The 19,642-nt window shown below is 32.8% G+C and overlaps 1 protein-coding gene across 1 annotated transcript in view; it reads left to right on the forward strand.

Moving 5' to 3' along the window:
* The first annotated feature begins 353 nt into the window (after nt 1-353).
* The window catches only part of LOC127708259 (uncharacterized), a 93,622-nt gene continuing 74,333 nt past the window's right edge, over nt 354-19,642 (forward strand). The window contains exons 1-10 of the mRNA XM_052213096.1: nt 354-562; nt 1,413-1,573; nt 2,257-2,460; nt 6,624-6,805; nt 7,854-8,028; nt 8,603-8,915; nt 9,138-10,054; nt 10,406-10,563; nt 12,928-13,666; nt 14,642-14,877. Coding sequence (XP_052069056.1) covers nt 354-562; nt 1,413-1,573; nt 2,257-2,460; nt 6,624-6,805; nt 7,854-8,028; nt 8,603-8,915; nt 9,138-10,054; nt 10,406-10,563; nt 12,928-13,666; nt 14,642-14,877 — 3,294 coding nt within the window. The remainder of the gene's footprint in view (nt 563-1,412; nt 1,574-2,256; nt 2,461-6,623; nt 6,806-7,853; nt 8,029-8,602; nt 8,916-9,137; nt 10,055-10,405; nt 10,564-12,927; nt 13,667-14,641; nt 14,878-19,642) is intronic.

The following is a 19,642-nucleotide window of genomic DNA, read 5'->3' on the forward strand; positions in this document are numbered from 1 at the left end:
CCAGTTGATGTCACGTTGATCTGCTGTGTCTGTTTGGGTTGGGTTGGTCACCAACTTTTGTCAATATGGCGGAACCTTAAACAACTGGCATACAAGATGGGGAAGGGGGGGTCTGCTGACTATAAAACCAGGCTTAAAAACCACCACTTTCTTCGGAAAATGCCTGTACTAAGTCAGAAATATAACAGTTGTTTTTCACTCGTTTTTCATTGTTTGATAACGTTTGATTTTGTCAGTTTTTGTGGACTTACCCTTTTTAAATTTGCCTTGGTCTTTTTGTTTTGCTTTTTGTACCGATAAACAAAGATTAAAGGAATATTTTCAGATACTAATGAGAATGATTTAACATTCGAATGGACAACGACGACGCTATAGCCATAATAGGTATTGGATGTAAGTTTCCAGGAGCTGACAACCAAGAGGAATTTTGGCAAATACTGGTGAATGGCGAGAATCATGTTATTGATATACCATCTGAACGATGGAACAATGATGCATTTTATAGCAGCGACCAAGACGCAAAAGGAAAGACATATATTCAAAGGGGAGGATTTCTGAAAAAGTAAATATTTCAACAATGTGAAAATATAGATTTTTTTCCGAAAGAGTGAAATTTCTCGAAATGAAATCCATTTTACAATATACATTTATTGACTTTTGATGAAGTTGATAAAATAATTTATCAACCCAAGCGATATGATATGCACCGAGGTCAACGGCCAAGGGTGAATATGTCATAGTTATGGGGTTGATACATTATTGTATCACTGTATCAACTGATATCAAAAGTCAACAACTGTTTCATTATATGACGTTTTACTCTTCTTCAATTTTCAAGTATTTGCACTCTTCTTCAATTTTCTAGTATTTGCGCTCTTCTTCAATTTTCTAGTTTTTGCTCAAGATACTTTCAAAGCTGCTCCTTGTTTTTATACTAAATATATCATCTGCATTTGCAATTGCTAACTTTTATAAGTTTGAATATTCAATAAACTTTTTTTAAGAAAAATACACCTAAAACAAGAAGAGAAAACAATTACATCGAAAAACGAGAATTTACATGACGTCTATGTCATTGACGTTGCCTTGGATTATCTATATTTAGGTACACGTTAGCTGTTCCATATCTTATATTAACCCCTCATGATTTTTCACGAGGTGAATATAATGTTTTATCAAAGAAGACTCAGTATGTTTTTAGCCAATGAGAAAAGAGAATTTGTTTTAGTCATGTAATAATATTGTTTGTCAAAACTCACCACACAAGAAATGTTATATTAATTTTCTTGCAAAATATTCACGTAATAATATATTGTCAGTTTCTTTTCAATAATATTAAGTACACTGAATTTATAGACGTATCTATATATGATCGATAATAAATAAAACATCTACATCAAAATGTGTTGTAGCCATGATGAATTCGATAACAAGTTATTTGGGATCAATGACCTTGAAGCAGAACGAATGGATCCTCAACAGAGATATGTGCTTGAATGCGTCCATATGGCTTTGGAAGATGGCGGCATCACACGAAATATGATTAGTGGATCGGACACTGGAGTTTATATTGGTAAAACAATTATCTAAGAAATAATGATTTAACGTGAAAACAAAATTGGAAGAAATAAACTTCGAAAATAAAGTATATGAATAAAATACTTATAGACATGATAAATATCAAGAAAATCTCTTAAAAAATTAGGAAACTCTCATATTACATAGTAGATTTTAACGAATAGATAGAATTTTCTCATCTATAAAGAAAGATATCTTTTATTTTCAACAAGACAACGCTGAAGAAAACGACAAACTTGAGATTTTACTATTATTTTCTGTGGATTCAACTTAATGATTGATAAACAGCTTTATTAGACATTTGAATTTCAAAAATATATATACATACATTTTAACAACATACTACGATTTACAATTTATTCCGCAAATATTGGTATTCATATGATATATCTACCAAATAAAATAATTCTTCGAATTTCTAAAAATTAAGCAATATATTCTAAATGGTATTTTGAATTTTTGTGTACATTTAGTTCACTTTCCGGGAAAATTTACCAAAATCTTTCATAATTTAAGTGTCTTTTAACCTTTAAAAAGGATGGTTTTAGGATTGTATATTTGTATAACAACAATAAGGACTAGACAACTAAAAAAATGCTTGCCAACATGTGCAATTCGATCGAAAAATACAAAAAAATTTCAGACATATGTACTTGAAAAAAAATCCATTCTTTTCAGGTTTTATGAATAACGATTACAAAGGAATAGCCGATGACGATCTTACTACAATGACAAACTACAGTCTAACTGGAACATCTCCAAGCATTATTTCCGCTCGTGTATCATATGTTTATAACTTGCTTGGACCGGCAATGTCAATAGATACTGCATGTTCATCTGCTTTAGTTGCAATCGACGTTGCTGCTCATAGCTTAAGAATGGGTATGTTACTTTAAGCATAAGACAACATTTCCAATATGTTTTTCAAGGCTTCATCACATGACCCAACTCCATTTTGCAACGAGTAACCTCCCTTTTATTTCCTTTCTGAAAGGATCATTTTGCAATCTTATATACCCCTTTTCGAGACCCTTAAAATGTTCATACTAGATTGGTCAAAGCTTTTCGATTCTATATTTAAAATATAGGTAGAAGGAACATATAATAAATAGAGAATATCATATGGCTTTTTCAATATCACATCCGTATCAACCCGAGACACCAATATAATCCCAAAAGCTCTGCTCGAGGGATTATATTGGTTGAGGGTTGATACGGTGTGTGATATTGAAAAAGCCATATCATATACACTTTATTATATACATATACCTCACGTAGATGTGTTTTATGTGACATGACGTCATACAGATAACGGGGGTTGAAATGACGTCGCACAGATTAGAGGTTTGACATGACGCAATCGAAGACGTTACGTCATGCAGATTAAAGGTGTGATAAAGTCTTTGCAACCGTGCTGATATCGATATCATCACGGATGGCTGATACAGCACGCTTGCCAATGATTGTATTACACATACAATTTATCTATATTTACTACTAAGTATATAATAAAGAGACATATTGTTATCAGTGTATCAGATATCATTTTAAAATAGGCAAAACTTGGAAAAAAGGTTGCAATTTCATTACAATGTAGCCAAAAATATGCATTATTTCATCTCATATAACAGGTTTTTTTTAATATTACCATCAAAATATTTAATCAGATGGGGTCAATGTAGAATACCTACCATTTAGCATGTGCAACTGTTAAATCCAGCAAATTTTAACAATTCGTAGTAGAATTTATCTTTTTTGATCTATTTCTGATTATTGGTGTTGTTTGGCCAAAACACAACATTAATACATTCTTACAACTTCTCGTCCGATGATATTGGTTGAATTTGCCTTCTAATTTTCATAGTACATACTTTTTCCGTGTACTAAGTAACTATGCATGAATGATCACAAGGGTAAGATTTCACTGTATCTTAATAAAGATTTAAAAACAAAAATTGCCACTGGCTATTTTGAAATAAATGCTGTGTTCCTAATCAAATTAGTTTGTTATAAGTTTTCACATTGATTTTTAAATATCCTGCTATTAAAATCTTTGGATCTAAAACATGTTTTCGACAATTGCAAGTGTCTTTCATTTATATAAAGAGTAACAAATATGGTTCTTTACACCTTGATTAAAGTACGACACTATCTTAAAATTGTGATAATTTATCATCCATGCAATTACTTTGTACACAAAAAAGTGTTTACTATGAAACCTTGTGCAGGTAAATTAAGGCAACTTGGTGATGTTTTTTAAACTTTCTGAAGGAAGTTAATCTATTCCGTCATGCATTGATTGATTGATTGATTGATTATTGGTCGCTTAATGGCCAGTGGCAAATATTTCCTGCATGTTCAGGACGATGTCTTGAATTGAAAAACCGTTATAATTTCTGAAGAGAATGTGCCATCTATATATATAAACATAGTCTGATAAATCTTTTAGTTTTTTCTTTGAAATAAAAAATAAAAACACGAAACGTCTAATCTTTGAACTTAGTTGGTAGTTGCTTTTTAATGCCCATCTTCTATGCTATCTATGGGGGCACACTATCTATATGTTTCAAATTTATGATATGTTTAGTTTTACTGTGAAATTGAAAAATGCTTTCAAAACATGTAAAGCTTCCACTGCAATTTAAGTATTGCCTGCTGTTGGTCAATTTATTTTATCATCTTACCATGTAAGGAAGTACATGTATAGTGAAACACTGCTTTATATCAATATACATACTTACACCAGCAGCTACCCTCTTTTTATTCTGGAGTCAAGGGTCTTTTGAAATCACATATTTTACAATGGTACTAGTGAGCAGATTTACAAAACAAAACTTTGTTAGTGAGCTCCGGTTTACAAACACATATGATTCAAGAAGTCAGCCATCAAAAGACCAATTAAATGATTACTTGAGTTGTAAATATGTGCTAAATTGGATAATCTATGAAAAGGTATATACTATGAAATTAAGTGCTCGGGGCGAGCCCTCACTCTAAATTTCATAGTATATACCTTAGCATAGACTAACCTAGACGTAAATGACAGTAAATTCAGTAAACTGGCATGATTATACAAAATCTAGAAATAATTTGAATTGTGCATGCTGTGAAATATGTAGAGCACAAGCGTCGGCAAAACGATAATTAAACATTATTTTTTTTGTGTTTTTTATTCACTAGCAGAACAACTATTGTGAGCGACACTTGTGTTCTACGTTGATCTTACAAGTCTAGCTATATTAGACATAAGACATTATCTTATTTTACCAATCATGGGCCCTTGTCGGGCAAGATACATAAACATCATATTACAATGGTTATTATAAAACATGCAAGTTTTTAGTGAAAATACACAATACACAATACACAAAGAAATAAAGTAAAAATATGAGTAATGTTAGGATATTATTACAGTATGAAGAATTAGGTGTAATGAGGTCGGTTTTAAATAAAAATAACAAAATAGATATAAAATTTATTAACAGGAAATAAAAGAACCAGAAATATAGTTTCTCACTTTGTAGTAGTTCTCCTCGTGACACGTGCACAGCAGCGAGGAATTTTACATCACAACAATTCAGAGGTCATCAAGGGGAGGTCATTAAGAACTAGCTACATATGTAATGCGATGTTCACAAATAGTGGTTCTCCTAATGATTAATGCACTGCAGCAAGTGGTTGACATTGCTACTATGCAAGATTCATTAAGGGACAGTGCTCTAGAACTCACTAAAGGGAAAATATAAAGTTCGGATTACAAGCAGAAGAGGGAGATAAATCCCATCAAAACTTTTCATATTTCTTAATGAATATGCACAATTCTGATAACAATTTCTCATCTTCATTATTCATTAACCATATCAGTTTTTTGGTAGGGTCTAGATTTAGAAAATTCTTGCAGCAATTATTTATCATTGTTATTATATCTTTTCGTTATATAACGTCACAATTAAATTGTGTCATCAAGGCTTGGATAAAAGTAATCATTTTACTAAATCCTATCTCTTGATAAATGATAAGAAATGATTAGAATGAATTCGGACAATTTTTTTATTTTGTTGAAAACAAAAGGTCAAAACGTATTTGAAAATAATTTAAGGATACTTTTATCCGATGCATGCATAGTATTTTCCTTAATAAATAGTCCAAAATGAGTAAATGGAAAATAAAGAATATATAAGCACGATGAACGCGACTGTAATGATAAATGGGGGTAAATGCGTTACAGTAACTTGACAAAAAGGACGGGTATCAGATTCTGTCAGGTTTTTTAAGAAGCCTTCCCGAGCCAATTACATTGTGTAAAGACTTGTCATTAAGTTTCAAATTTAACGTTAGATGCAACTCACTCAACAAAAAGAAAAAATATTCTTATTTTCAACAATGATAAACAAATGAAAACAACACTTTTCAATCGTTCGAAGCGCATTTCATGATCTATTTTCATCAGAAACACTCAAGTCGAAAGTGAAAGCCAAGAATGTATAAGAATTGAAACAATTAAAGGGCTTCATCTAAGGTCAACTTTGCATGGGTGAGTTGAAACCTTCTTTTTTAATAATTTGTTAATTCATAAACAGACCATTTTAGAATCGTTTTTTTAATTAATCATGTCAGTATCAAAACTTTTGCTCGATGTTCGTATTTGTAGCATGAAAAATTGCAGCTCGTTTCATATACTATTTGTTTTTAATTTACTTCTAATCAATCACTGTTTGCTGTCACGATGACTCTCACAAAGAACCGGTCAGAAGCAAAAACAGTAATCGTTCACCGATCAGTCAAGCTCATAGTAAAAGTTACTATAGCTCATATAATGTATGGGAATCGTAAACAGTTTAATGCAACACCCACAAATACTCATTCATAAAAGGGAGGCGGAATATACCAAAAGAATAATCAAACTCATAAGTCGAAGATGAATTGACCAAGCCAAAACAAACTTAAAATGACAAAAACAGTCAATATAACATATTTATAAAATGTACCTTATTAAAGATTTGAATATTTTTCGACCATTCTCATGAAAGCTTATTTTCATTCAGGGCGCAGTTCAATGGTTATCTGTGGAGGAGTTAATAGTATGTTATCACCCTCAATGTTAATACCACTCAGCCGAGCAAGAATGGCATCACCAAGTGGACACTGCCATGCATTCTCTTCAAATGCAGATGGGTATGCCAGAGGGGAAGGATGTGGTATAGTTATATTGAAAAAACTAGGAGATGTTAGTTTTATTGTATTTCACGGTATTTCAAACAATGGTCTTAAAGTATTAAATGGTACAGTTTTTAATATATTCGAACAACATAAAACATTCTTGCAATTTTCACTATTCCTTGCGAAAATGTGTGTATTAGTCTTGTATGATTTTTAATTTTAGTTCATTTATATGTTTTGGAGTTTAGTTAGACGTCCATTTTCACTGAACTAGTACACATTTTTGTTTAGGGGCCAGCTGAAGCCCGCCTCCGGGTGCGGGAATTTTTCGCTGTGTTGAAGACCCATTGGTGGCCTTCGGCTGTTTATTGCTCTTTGGTCGGGTTGATGTCTCTTTGACACATTCCCCATTTCCATTTTCAAATTTGTTGCTTTCGTAAATAGTTATCCTGGTTGATGACATAGTTGTTTGAATTTCTAAGAGTAAAACACCATCAATTCAAATCGATCTTAAAGCTTCATTGGTCATGCCGTACGTCGTTTTTGTCGAAATAGCATCTACAGAGAATTTTTTAATTTTTTTTTATAGTGATTTAGATTAGAACACAATGTTGACTGCTGTGCCCCCATTTTTAACATTTTTACATATTATGTCTGTTTGTTTTGTTCACGCATTGATGTCAATATAATGGAATTTCATGCGACTGTCATACACGTGAGAGGTTAGCTAGCTATAAAACCAGGTTTAATCCACCATTTTCTACATAAGAACAAATGTTTGTAACAAGTCAGAAATGTGATAGTTGTTATCCATAAGTTTCATGTGTTTGAACTTTTGATTTGCAATTTGATTAAGGAATTTTCGTTTTGAATGAATCGGTCTTGATAATGTGCCGTAAAGCAATTTTAAAAATGAGAATTATATAAAGAAAAGCGTTTTGCCTGAAAAACTAAACCCTCCGACGGCAAGTAGGGAAAATATTATAACAAGATATTATCAGACTGATAAGAAACCACCTTCTTCTTTGGTTCATTGGTTTAGAATATCCTTCGTTTACATTTTGTTTTAAATTTACCAGCATTCTAAAATAAAAACAACATATACTTATTTTCAGGCTAAAAGAGATTCAAATAAAATTTGGGCAACAATTGCTACTGATTGTAACCAAGATGGCCACACAGCAACCCCAATAACAGCTCCTTCTGCTAGTCAACAAGAAAATCTTCTTCATAAAGTTTATTTATCAAACAATGTCAATCCCCAAGACGTACAAGTGATAGAAGCGCATGGTAAGTTTATATCACAATTTGAGATCATATTAAATATTAGTTGATTCATTTTTCACTGAGAAATAAAAATTATAGAATACGTAAATAAATACTGTCCCATGATTCATTACAGCAATATAAAAACCTAAATACACCTACGGACGGAAAACGTTTTACAAAAACAATGTATGGATTAAATGTAGGCTTCTTATATCTGAGAGTCGTGAGCTCAGAAGATATGAGACGATCTACAAAGAACTAATAAATGATATGATTAATCTTTTCTCTTGTTATAAAAAGAATAATAAGTTTTGATAAAACAGAAAAGTGCCATTATCTCAAATTTTCCAGATGCAGTTACACTTACAGAAGATGTTTTGTAGTTATGGAATTTAAATGAAATCTTAATAGCGTCTATTTTTCTCTCATCAATTGATACTTTATCACTGATCTTGTATTTCAATATGAATCGCTGTACTATCTGGTCTTTTTCTGGTTTAATTGCCACAATCTGAACCTTTTTGCAGATAAATGATAGCACTTCTATGTAAATAATACAATTCTAACTAAGTTGTCTAGTTATCTGTATTTATAGGAACAGGAACCCCTGTTGGAGATCCGATAGAAGCGAACACACTCGGAAGATTTTTTGGAAAAAAAACAAATGATCAATCTCTAAAAAAACATGTTGTCTATATAGCATCTGTAAAAACTAATATCGGTCACTTAGAAGCAGCAGCAGGGGCAGCTGGGCTAATAAAAGTGTTATTAATGATGAAAAACGAAACAATTGTTCCCTCTCTCCATTTTGAGAAGCCTAATGAAAAAATCCATTTTGAGAAGTATCACTTTATTGTTCCAACGCACACTATTCAATGGAAACCAGATGTAAATAATCAACGAATGGCGTGTGTTAACAGCTTCGGATTCGGTGGAACAAACTCACACGTGATAGTAAAGCAGTTTCAACAAGAGAAACGCTGCCAGGAGGAACATCGGGATATATTACATTTAGTTTTTATATCTGCAGTAGACCTAGACAGACTGACGATATCCATAGTCGAAATGATTGAAAAGATCACTCGTATCGACATTCGTTTGTGTGATATATCATACACATCTCTATTCAGACGAGACCATCACCAGTATCGTATAGCTCTTTTTGCCAACAGTTTAGAAGATCTGAAACTTAAATTAAGAAAACAACAGAATTCAAATGAACCAAAATCTAAAGTAAGATTGAGATCGCCAAATATAATTGCTGTCTTTTGTGGTGTAGGGACGACATGGAAGGGAATGTGCAGTCAGTTGTTGAAAGAATATACTGTAGTAAAAAAAGTAGTACAACAAATTGATAGCATTCTTAATCAGTGGGTTGAGTGGTCAATTTATGATATTCTAGCTAATGGCAAAGATATTTCTGATCCTTTAACTGGACACATAGCTATTTTTACATGCCAGATAGCCCTATGGTCCCTTTGGAGGTACTGGGGGATAAAGGTGGATTCAATTATTGGTCAGTCTGTTGGGGAAGTTGCTGCTGTGTATGCTGCAGGTTGCTTGACATTGGAAAATGCAGTTGCGGTGATATATCACAGATCAAAAATGCTTTCAACTGTAACAGGAGGCAAAATGTTTGTCATAGGAAACTGTGATACGAAATACATCGAGTCTGTTTGTAGCAAATTTCAAGGAAAGGTCTGCATTGCGGTATATATCAGTTCTACATCCTGCACCGTATCCAGCGATGCTGATATTGTTGATATCTTTAAAAAGGCAGTAAAAGATGGATTACCCAAGGCTCAAAAAGAAACCTTTTTGCTGACAGACTTAAATGTACAATGCGCTTATCACAGTCATCATACCGAAAAAGCAGGAAACGATTTAGAAAAAATCGTAAAACGTTTTGTAAGTAATGATCCTTCCATACCCTATATTTCAACAGTTACTGGCGAAACAATTACTGATGGCATTGTTATTGATGCTTCCTTTTGGAACAAAAATGTAAGTTGTCCAGTTTTATTTAAAGATGCAGTGTCCACTGCCGGTAAGAAGAACACGTTTAACATATTCCTTGAGATAGGACCAAAACCGGTTTTAAGGGTTTATCTTAGAGACTCTTATGCACACGATGAAGCAATTTGCCTGCCTTCGATGAAAGAAAGACACGAGGAAGACACTATGCTAACGTCTGCTACAGAATTATTCGAGCATGGAATTAATTTAGATTGGCACAGAGTTTGTAAAGGACAAGGTAACTTATGTGATATACCGAAATACAAATTCAACCCGAAAAGAAAGTCATTATTCATATCAGATGTAACCCTTTTGAAACATACAGGTTTAGACCCTTATGTAGGAAACCATTTGTTTGTTTCGAAATCGCCTATTTCAACAGCAAATTTTAAAGTAAAAATCAACGACGTAGTTACACCATTTGTATTTGAACACTATGTCTCAAACACTCCTATTGTCCCTGGTGCATTTTATGCCGAGGTGGCACTTGAAGTAGGACACTTACATCTACAAAAACGAGTTCAAGATATATGTGTTACAGTAGAATTCATTCGACCAATACTTCTATCTCCTGGTCAATCGTACAGTGTAGATGTATCAATTAATGATTTATCATCGAATTCAACAATGTGTGTGTTAACGAAGGACAAGGACGTTATATCAAAATTCACATTTCGTAACGCAGAAGAGCAACCAAGAAGAGAAAATATAGATATTGATTGTCTATACAAAGTATGCCCACAGTTCCAATCATCAGAAGATACTTATGATATACTTAGGAACATGGGTTTCTCATATGGCAAACACCTAGAAATTCTTGGGGATTCATGGAAGAATGATAAGCAATGTCTTGTTCAAATGCATGTTTCAGATGTAATCTGGAGTGATGTAAAGATGACACATTTTCATCCAGCTATATTGGACGGTCTTCTTCAAACGCCAAGTGTTTTGTTTTTATACGCCTCTGATGATAGGACTGTCTTACCTGCAGGCATAGGGAAACTAATCCTGAGGCGAGGGATCCAACGAACTATGATTGCATATACTGAATTGAAGCATCGATCCAAATCGGAAGTTCTTTACAATATGTTGTTGTTGACTGTTAATGGTAGTATCATCGCCGAAATTGAAGACTTTAGGTTGAAAGTTATCGGCGATGTGATGTCAAATACCTCGCAGGAGTACGCCTTGTTGTGGGAAAATATTGAAGTGTGCCACATGCCAAAACATACAGATCCAGATAAAATAAAAAAAAGAATACTTCTATGTTCGTTTGACAGGGGAATATTGTGTCAGATAAGGGAAGCTGTTCCAGATATAGAAGTAAAAACCCTTTTGCTGAATGAAGAAGCATCCCTTAGTTCACAAAAGGATATATTCAGTTCCTTTTGGAAAGAAAATCCAGGATTTGTGGAAATCTACTTTGCACCAGGTAAACAGATGACAGACTTGATTTCAGGAACTGACGTTTTAAAGACAACAAATGCCTCTTGCTTAGTCTTACTTGCTGTTGTCCAGTGTATTACAGGTAAGACAGATGGGACATTTCTCACAGTCATTACCGAATCTACCCAGGTACCAGATATTACTAATTGTTCATTTGTTAATCTCTTTGGTTCCGAACTTTGGGGACAGGTACGATCTATCATACGCGAACACATATCTTTTGAGATTCGATTGATTGATTGCCATCCATCCATCAGTGGCGCTATGAAATTCATTTCTCAACTTTTCATCGATGACAGTATACCAAAATATGGGGAGCTTATTTTTTATCACGGGAAAGTGTTTACAAATCATCTGCAGAAAATAGCACCTGACAAGCCAATAAGTAAATATCGATATGGGAGCATTGATGATTACTGTAAAGTGGCAATAAAAACTGAAATAGCAAATGATATTAGACAGACATTTTGTGTTCTACAAAATGGCCCACAAGAAATTTCAAAGAACCATATTTCCTTGAGTCTTGACGAAGTATCATTGCATAGTAAATGCTTGTACCCAGTAACTTTAACTCGTGTAAATAATGATCAGACTTTCTTTGCTTTCAAAGGGACTGATTGTTCTGAATTTGATTTACTGTCATATGAATCTACTGCCACAATACAAGAATTACACGGATTAATTCAAATCAAGAAATCAAATACAGCACCGAATAATGGAGATAAAGTTGTTGCATGTTTCCCTATGAGGGTTCAGAGTACAGTGGAGGTCCCATTAGTAACTGTTTATCCCCTACAACAATTACCAGGGTATAAACCAGGTGTCATTTTTGCTAGTGTTCTAGTGCACTCATTGGTTCATCATGTTGAAAAAGGACACCATGCACACATTTTATGCGATATAGAAAATGAATTTGCCGGGAGAATACTTCAACTGTTCTTAAAAAAAATCAAAAGAACGAGTGCTATACTACAATTAGGTGTGGATTGGAATGTCGATTCATTAAATACAGTCTTGATGTTGAAAACAGTAAGTTCTAAAGACATCCATAAATTAGTAGGGATAAGATCTTTGGGCCTAGTTATAGCTCTTTCTCCTTTTCTGAACCAAGAGGATCGACTTATTCTCCAAATGAACAATGTTGAAGTTAAAGTCATTCAAATAGATGATATCGTATCAAAAGAAAATTTAGTAAAAGTCACTCCACTTATCTTCGAGTTTTGGAATAAACACAATCTAGATGTTGAAATCTTCAAACATGAGAATAATGGAAATAGCCAATACGGATCGAACGGTACACTAAAGATACCGACCAAAACTATGTCCATGAAATTTGACAATATTCAAAAATACAACTTCGTCAAAAAGCACAGTCTAGATGTTGAAATATTCAGACATGAGAATAATGACTTCTTCCAACATCGAAATAGCCAACACATATCTGATGGCATTCTACAGATCCCGACCAAAACTTTGTCCATGAAATTTGATAACATTGGAAAATACAACTACGTGAAAATGCCACAAGACACTTTATTCAGAAAGGAGGGTTGTTACATTGTCATTGGTGGTTTAACCGGTTTGGGATGGGAAATTATTAGTTTTGCTGCAGGTCGCGGAGCTGGTGAAATAATAAGTTTGTCACGTCGAGATGTTTCTATTCAACAGCAGAATGAATTTGACATGCTAAGTAAAAGTACCGGATGTCGTATTCGAGCAATGGTAGCAGATATAACTGTTTGGGATGATGTACAGAAAGTGTTTTTCGAAATAGAGAAGAGTTCACAATGCAAAATCAAGGGCATTTTTCAAGGTGCCGGTGTACTAAAAGATACTCTAAGTTCTCGGATGAACGAAGTCTATTTGATAGATGTACTAAAACCGAAAGTACTTGGAAGCTGGAATCTTCATTTGATATCAAAAAAGTATCCTCTTGATTATTTTGTTATGCATTCATCAATGACATCAGTGATAGGAAACATAGGCCAGAGTAATTATGGAGCTGCCAATGCTTTTATGGATTGCCTTGCACACTACAGGAGATTGAATGGACTAAGTGGGCAAAGTATAAATTGGGGCCCATTAGATGTAGGTATGTTGAAAGATGGAGCAAATATAAGAGAAATCTTAAAACAACAAGGATATTTTCCGTTGGATGTATCAGACATTATGAAGTGTCTACAGAAAAGCCTTCACAGTAACTCCATCCAAGTGACATTTGGACAGTTTGATTGGAATTTGATAGGGATAAATTTGAAAGCAATGAAAACGGACTATGTTCAACATAGATTTCATGATTTATATAGTCAAGAAAAAGAAACTTTTCAAAATGCGTCCAGTAGAGCTGTTAATGACGAACTGATTGAAATTACAGAGGCACCAACGCATGAAAGGAAAGAAAAAATTGTGAAAGTAGTTTTCAGGATAGCTAGTGAAGTATTCACGACAGATATCGATATTCTACAAAACGAAACACTTATTCAAGAATTAGGAATTGACTCGATGCAGTCCATGTCATTTGTTAATACAATTTACGACATAACTGGCGTAAGGATTCCTGTAGTCACACTAATGGCAGATGAAACATCATTTGAAAACATAATTGAGATTTTAAATTCTAAAATTTCAGAACGGTCACATTTAATGCCAACTAAATCACCTGTGGACATTTCGATTGTTAATTCTATAACTCCAATGGAAAAAATGTCATATGATGCTTATCTGTTAAACTCGGAGGACCCGTCATTGTTTATTTATGCAGATCTTGAAGTATCAGGTCGTCTTGTAAACCCTGATGTATGGAAATACCTCTTTTCTCAGCTGCAGGCAAAGCATAATGCAATACGAACTCTTTTCTTACCAAACCAAGAAGGAATTAGATATGGAATACGAAAACATACAATGGATCCAGACAAATGTACTCTTGATTTTATTGAAGTTCCTATGAAAGTTTTAGACCATGCCAATAAAGTTCCTTCAGACATCAAACCATACCTATTTGACCCTTCAAAAGAATTACCATTGAGGATAATGTTTGCTAGAAATGCGAAAAAATACATCGTTCGACTAGTTTTTAACCATTTATCATTTGACCTCACGTCTATTATGATTTTAATAAGAAGCATTCCAGATATAGTTCAGTCGAAATCAAGCGATGGTCATCCTACTTTAGACAAAGACGTTGCTGTACTATATGAGCAAAAATTGCAATCACAGAAAGACGAACTTATAAAATTTTGGGAACATCAAACACCCGCTGTTTTATGTCCGATGTCCTTTAAGGGCAGTTCAGGAATAGATTTGAATTTAAAGCATCTTGATTTTATCAAACTCACAGTTGACCAAGATATTGCACTAAAATTAACCAGATTTATGAAGAAGCAAAATGTTAAACTATTTGATGTTGTTGTCAGCTTATATCAAATCCTACTTTCCGCTGAATTGAAAATAAAAACAGTATCCCTTTTTGGAACAGTCGATATGCGAATACATTTTCCAGACTTGAAAGAAACAGTTTGTAGATTTATAAACCCTGTTCCATTTTACGCAAACGTCGATCATACGGTGAATTTTTCTTCTTTTCTTGGTAACAACAAGCGAACAATTGCAAGTGCTATTGAACATAGTTTACTACCATTCGATAATATTGTGGAGTTCTTAACTAATATAAAATCCGAAGACGTATTTAGACACCAAATCATTATGGAATCTATTCAAGTCCTTGGAGATAGCCAGAAGATTACCAATGACGTCACGATAAAACGTATATGTACGGGTAACTACAATGAAACAGTTCTATTGGTATGGCATGATTTGAAAAAATGCCAACTAGATTTTGAGCTGGGTTACAGTACATTGATACTAGACGATTCACGCGCAAGACATATTTTGAATATGCTTCATCAATTTGTTCAGTACGTAATTAAACATCCAGATTCTACGACAGGGTCTTTGATCAATCTTACAAAAAAGGATTGCATGCAGACTACATGTACTAAGCAAATGATGAAAAATAAAACTCCTTTATCAGAAAGAAAACGCATCACGGATACCAGAACAAAGAACGAGATTGATACCATACATGTCAAATATAGAAGTAAAAGTTCTCTAGCTATAAAGGACCGTGATTTTCAAAAGGGTAAATAAAGTTATCTCTATATCCTTTGATGTAATTGTGAAAATAATAAAGATACAGCACCTGAAACGATAAAGAAAAAAACGTAAAAGTACATTTAAGATTAAACATGTTGAAAACAAAATTGAAACAAAACTGAGTAATCTTAAGATTCAACATGCTACAAAAATTGAAACAAAAGTAAAAGTAATTCTCCAAAAAAATTTACATTTATTTTTAATAAATACATAACCTAAGTGGGCATGCACTATAACAGTAGATTTTTACATGGTCAGTCAGTTTTAATTTCCAAACCTTATGAAACTTGTCTTGCATGCACATCCATTGACACTCTTCAAGTTTTGGGTCTTTGTGACATAATATGACACTCTATCTGAAGAATATATACAATCGTCAATAATTAAACACGATAATGAATATTTGAGAGGATTACTTGTCATTTCATAAAAAGGAATATTAATCGGTATCAGAAAATGATATTCAAAACTTATAATTATGATACAGCGATTCAACGACAAATGAAATAAAAAGATAGATATTTAGTTTGAATTTAACAGGCTGTCTTGAACAATAAACAAGTATAGATGCAATATGTTAAGCTCTTCATCGTGGGTAATTTTTGGTTCTCTAGTTTTTTTCAGCAATTTTATTTAGATATCACGAAAGATACTATTTTGGGTACATGACATGACACAGCCAACTCATTCATACATATCTAAAAATATATACATGTGTGAATGGGACATAGCCCAGCTTTCTAGCCACAATTATCAATATGTTAGTACCCCATTTCTCTTAGACTGCTGAATATAGTAATCAAATCTTTTAATGAAACGAAAAACAAATAAAACAGTATTGAATTCGAAGCAACAGAGTTCATATAAAAACCTAAGAAACGACTGAAGATTGTACGTAAAGTCATGATAAAAGAGATGTAAATAATAGATGTCACTAAAATTCTGAGTACCCCGTTCTGATAGCGATCTTTATTTTTTTAAGTTGGATATACGAGTGATACAATAAGCATGAAAAACTCATTTTATATTATGCGATTGTTCAAGAAATACTAAATCTGTCACATTATCTACTCTTTTTACCAAAAAGGTATTTCTTATTTTATCTTTACTTATATCGTTTCAGTTATTGGTCAATTTATGAAGCAGACTACACGTGGTTGGGATCACAAAGTGACAATTTCAATCCAAAAAGAGGAAAACGGGCGTACCTTGAACTGGGGGTTCTTGGAAAAGACAATGACGAAATCCTTATCAATGAATGCCATAGAAAAGGTTGAAATGACTGAAACAAATGGTAGGTATTAACTGTGAATGATACATCATGCGCTTGTCCATATTAGATACAAATTTAATAATATTGTGAATACACGGAAATATGAGATAATCAGAGATATACCCTAAATTCAAGACTTTAAAGAAATGATGTTACAGTTATTTTTCTTAATGTGCTTGATACGATTGGTCTTAAGTAAAAGAGTCACTGTAGAATTATTTACATTGATTCACATTGATACATTTTGATTCCAATATTTTTCTAAAGATTCGAATGGAGAAAATCATACTACGTTACCACATTTCATTGGTAAACATGCTCAACCTTGTTTATAATGTCCTATGGTATTTTGTATGTCGGAATTTTATTTCCAAAGTAGACTTGTTCTAAAATGACACACACGTGGGTTAGATTACATCGCATTGCAGTAAGATTACTTATATGAACAAAATGTGTGACATGAGCATTAAAAGAAAAAGAAGTAAACATGATATATATACGCTCGTTTATGATTTGCATCATTAAAATTTCCGCGTCGTCAGTAGCATCTGTATTTTTCTTTGTTAACTGTTGTGCTTTAAGTCTTAGATTTTACTATTAAGGATCAATATTCTGTTTAAAACAACATGTTTGATAACAAGGCTTTCTTAACTCGTGCCATGATTTTTTTAAACTTTTTTCTCAATACAAAGGGGGATAATTAATTTCAATTTAAACTGTGTCAGAAAAATAAAACAATAAAAGGTAAACATAACTTGGAGAGCAATTTTATTAGATTAGATATAAAATTGACTAAAATAGAAGTTGGAATATATGAAACTAGAATTGACAACTAATGCAACAACATACTCGACTTTCATTGATTTTACCAACTGATATATTAAAATGCCTTACTTTTTTTTATTTCAGGTAAATATTATATACGTATCCATGCAAACCACAGATTGTATATTTTCAAGACAGCTGACCCAAAGTTATTTGAGCAGTTCACATATGAGTTATCACATACTGATTGTGACTTTCCAGGTGTATTGGAAAATGATAGTTTATTGTACTGAACGTTAACACTGTCATTTCAATATTATAAAATAAAGATGTGGTTTTTACCCTTATGTGGTGATTTTGGATAACAGTAGTGCAAAATGTCTGTTGATAATGTATTTTATGGGGAAAAAAATTATATAACATTCATTATGGATAATTTATTGTGAAGACTTCGTATGCTACTTTAAGTGTGTTGACATTATTTGTCTTTAGTTATGCAAACTAGACTATGCATTATAGTATTAGATGTGAACATCTTATTGTATTGTTACCTGATATATAAAAAGTTTTTAATGATTCAGTATAGAATAATGTGTGTTTTTCTAAGCGGGTGCATTAAAGTCTACTTTTACTTTTGCTTTTTCCTGAGGTTACGTGTATTGTTCTGTAAGACAGCGTAGAACTTATATACAGTAGCTACACTGTATTTAAGTATGTTTTTAAAATATTGATAGATATCTAATTTTTCAATGTGAAATTTGTGTAGGATATAGTTCTATTTAAATGAGAGGAATTGCTCTGTATAGGCTATTTTTGCACCAACGTTCCGCACCTTTATGCAGTAATGTGGTTAGAATAATGTTTTGCCTTCTAAGGAAGTTTTCTTATTTGCTCATAACTTTTAACCTTATTTGAAATTCATGCACGGGATTTAAACAAAAACGATATATTTATAGTATTTTCTTTAGTTCAAGCTTGTCCTGATCTCCAGTCCACTGCAAAAATATTGACTTTTCAGATTAACTTATAAGGTACAGTTCCGCTTTAGAAGGCTGAAGTTCCTGCAATTGCGCTAGAAATATAATTAATGCAATTTTCCTATTTATATCAGTTTCTCTTACGGAGTCTTATTGTTCCTATTTTTCAGATTTCAACGGAGTCAGAATATTTATAGTTTTTCTCGTCTCTTAAAAATTCAATGATTTGATATAAATAAAAAATGAACCTAAACTTTAAATAGGGTAATGGTGCATAATTAAAGTCTGCATTAGTGTCTGATGGTTTCATATTGTTAGCTTACTGTTTAAAAGTCTAGAAAGAGGGTAATAAAGAAAAGTTATTTATTTGTTTACATATTACTATATCTTATATTTTGAAAAAATGTCGATGGAATCTGTATGTTTCTGGAATGTCTGTTTTGGTATAAGTATTATTGACAATCGTCATAAACGGCTAGTGTTGATTGTTGTTTTTTAGAACTTACAAATGTTTACTCGTGTAGTACATGTTATTACATTGATGCCAGTATCGCAAATAAAAGCTGTTAGATTTGATTAAGTTTTGTGTTAAAATTCAGAGCATTGCCATTAAGACAGAAAATAATGCTTTATTGTTATACATATCATTATACAAGTTATCCGTCTTACCACACACAAAAAAGACGGCTTTGCGTGAAAAGAGAAATGAGACTTATATTAGCAAGCTGTATGTGTCAAGTTGTGTTGACTGTTTATGATTAATGCAGTATTAATTATTCTGAGCTAGCCATAAAATCAGGTTCAATCCACCATTTTTTCTTAAAATATCCTGTACCAAGCCATGGCAGTTGTTATCAAATAGTCCGTTTCTATGTATGCTGATGTTTGTTTTTGTTGCAGTTCAGTGTTTTTGTTGCAGTTCAGTGTTTTTGTTGTTCTGTTGTTTTCCTCTTATAGTTGATGTGTTTACCTCGGTTTTAGTTTGTAATCCGGATTAGTTGTCGCT

Source organism: Mytilus californianus, unplaced genomic scaffold, assembly GCF_021869535.1.
Source record: "Mytilus californianus isolate M0D057914Y unplaced genomic scaffold, xbMytCali1.0.p SCAF_7, whole genome shotgun sequence".
Classification (NCBI taxonomy): Eukaryota; Metazoa; Mollusca; class Bivalvia; order Mytilida; family Mytilidae; genus Mytilus; species Mytilus californianus.